General features: G+C 35.0%; 1 protein-coding gene across 1 annotated transcript in view; it reads left to right on the forward strand.

The window, feature by feature from the left end:
- Nucleotides 1-1,998, forward strand: part of LOC107552608 (collagen alpha-1(XXVII) chain B-like) — an 89,390-nt gene extending 87,392 nt beyond the window's left edge. The window contains exon 59 of the mRNA XM_016234529.1: nt 261-1,998. Coding sequence (XP_016090015.1) covers nt 261-407 — 147 coding nt within the window. The 3' untranslated portion in view covers nt 408-1,998. The remainder of the gene's footprint in view (nt 1-260) is intronic.
- Nucleotides 1,999-2,303: the final 305 nt, after the last annotated feature.

The following is a 2,303-nucleotide window of genomic DNA, read 5'->3' on the forward strand; positions in this document are numbered from 1 at the left end:
ATATATATATATATATATATATATATATAAACATTTACTTGCATGTTATTTGACCATTATCTAAAATATTAATTTAAAATCTCAAGGGGTGCATCAAGTAAATATTTTATGTCCAAGCGGTTTGGCGAACAAAAAAAATTGTGAACACCTTCTGGAACACAATAGTGCTGTTTAGGCAATGTAAAAACAATTATTTTACACGTCATTATTAGGATACCTCATTACCACAACTAATGCTTCCACTTTTTCTGTCCTCTCAGATCACAGATGGCCGATGGCATCAGACACAGTTCATTTTCCAGACAGAGGACCCAAACTTACTGCCCATTGCGGAGGTCTACAACTTGCCCAGCACAAAATCTGGCTCACATTACCACCTTGAAGTCGGCCCTGTGTGCTTTTTATAAAGAAAGCAACAATGAAAACCTTAAATAGCCCGATCAGCAGCATTACAGAGCCTCTCTCTTGCCTAGAGGCCAACAAAACTGTACATCTCCTCTCAAGCGTGGAGTGCAGCCTTTAAACATGAGAAAAGAGGGAACTAGAGCAGCTTTGGAGAAAACAAGACTTCCTATGCGAGCAGCTTGGGATGACAGATTCTTTCTTTTCAGAGCCGGGTTTCTTCTGTTTGGAAACAAGGCCTGGATATGTGGTTAGAGGTGCTTCTTAAACTCTAATAGGAGTCTTAATTTATTCATAGTTGTGTTTTTCCCCACGTGGACAAGGAACAATTAAGACATTTATTTGTAATGAAGTACTTATTTTGTATTCTATAGTTATACATGATCATGTGTGCTTGTATATTTTCTGTAAAGTGCAATAGAGAATGAACAGATTTTTTGTTTTTAAAGATGAATCTTCTGTTTGGCTGTTCTAGGTAATTGAGGTTTACTGTCACTCATATCATTAATTCAGGTTCATTGTCGTGTGTACTTGTGTATACCAGCAGGTCTGTTGTAAAGGCCTCAGATACCAGCATGCATACAAAAACACACACGCGTTCATTCATAGCCAGAATATGAGTCGAGGTGAATCCAGACTTGAAAAGCAACATGTAAACGTCTACCTCCCATCTCTCATTTTTTTGGTGTTTTGGGACAGTAAATGGATTCACATGCATTTAACTTCTGTGGTTAGATTTCCGTTTCCGTCAAATGTTTTTAACTTAAGTGCCTTTTATACTTTGAAAGGGAATATTTTTGTATACATTTTTAAAAAGGAAAAAGTTCAAGTTTTTTTTTTTTTCAGCCAAACATATCTTTAATCCTTTATCTTCTAGTATGCCTTATTTGTACAAATATTTGAACTTTAAAGGCACAAGAATTATATTATTATAGCAGACATGGTGTTAAAAGTGCTTTATATCACTCGACTGTAGGTCTTTCCATCATTAAGTACATATATGCATTTCCATAAGCCCTATCTGACTGCAGAAGTAATTGTTTGACATGGTCTGTGTCATAATTACTGATTTTTGTATGTCTTTGTTAAGGTGCGTGTACAAAGCTGAATGTTGCAGTTATAAACAGCAAACCCGTGGTGTAATAAGGAGTTGTTGATCAAAATGAGAACACTAGAATATTCCACTATATTGGGTCTGTTATGAGCAGCGACTCTGACGTCATGGTAAGCTAATTATTACAGTGGCTGTGACCAAAAAGAGTTATGTATGATATTCTTGTGAAATATATCTGTTGTTTTGATCAAAACTGTCAGGAGCCATCTTATCTTGCCAAAGGAGGTTGTTAAATATCTGTTCTTTATACGTGTAAATTTGAGGTCTTGCTGTAATGCATGTTCTATCATTTCAGAGCAAACAAAGAAAGAAAGGTGGATATTCTTCAATGAATATTTTCATGGTCAAATATTACCTCCAAAAAACAGCAAACACCAAAGAACAAAGATTTCAGTGTTGTATGAATTAAATCATTGATACCACAGAAACAGACTGTCTTTATATCTCCCTGCCTTACTAACGTTCTTGTTTTTTGGCCATTTCTGTGCCTCATTTGAATAAAGAAATTACGAAAACATGTTGACAATCTTCACACTCACCCTCATTTTATTCCAAACCTGTATGCTGCAAAAATAGAAATCTTCAAGAATCTTAACACTTCTGATCATACGACGTCAGTTCATAGAGACCAAAAAAGGGCTTTCCATAATTATTATATAATTAAGAATAATTACATAATAATCCAACTCTGTAATGTGTTGGGATATGAATATGTAATGACATATATGTAAAAAGGTGACAGTCACTTTTGACTTATGTACACAAGCAGTTCTGTTGTAATTTCTTT

This window comes from Sinocyclocheilus grahami, unplaced genomic scaffold (assembly GCF_001515645.1).
Source record: "Sinocyclocheilus grahami isolate Dianchi unplaced genomic scaffold, SAMN03320097.WGS_v1.1 scaffold454.1, whole genome shotgun sequence".
In the NCBI taxonomy this organism is placed as follows: Eukaryota; Metazoa; Chordata; class Actinopteri; order Cypriniformes; family Cyprinidae; genus Sinocyclocheilus; species Sinocyclocheilus grahami.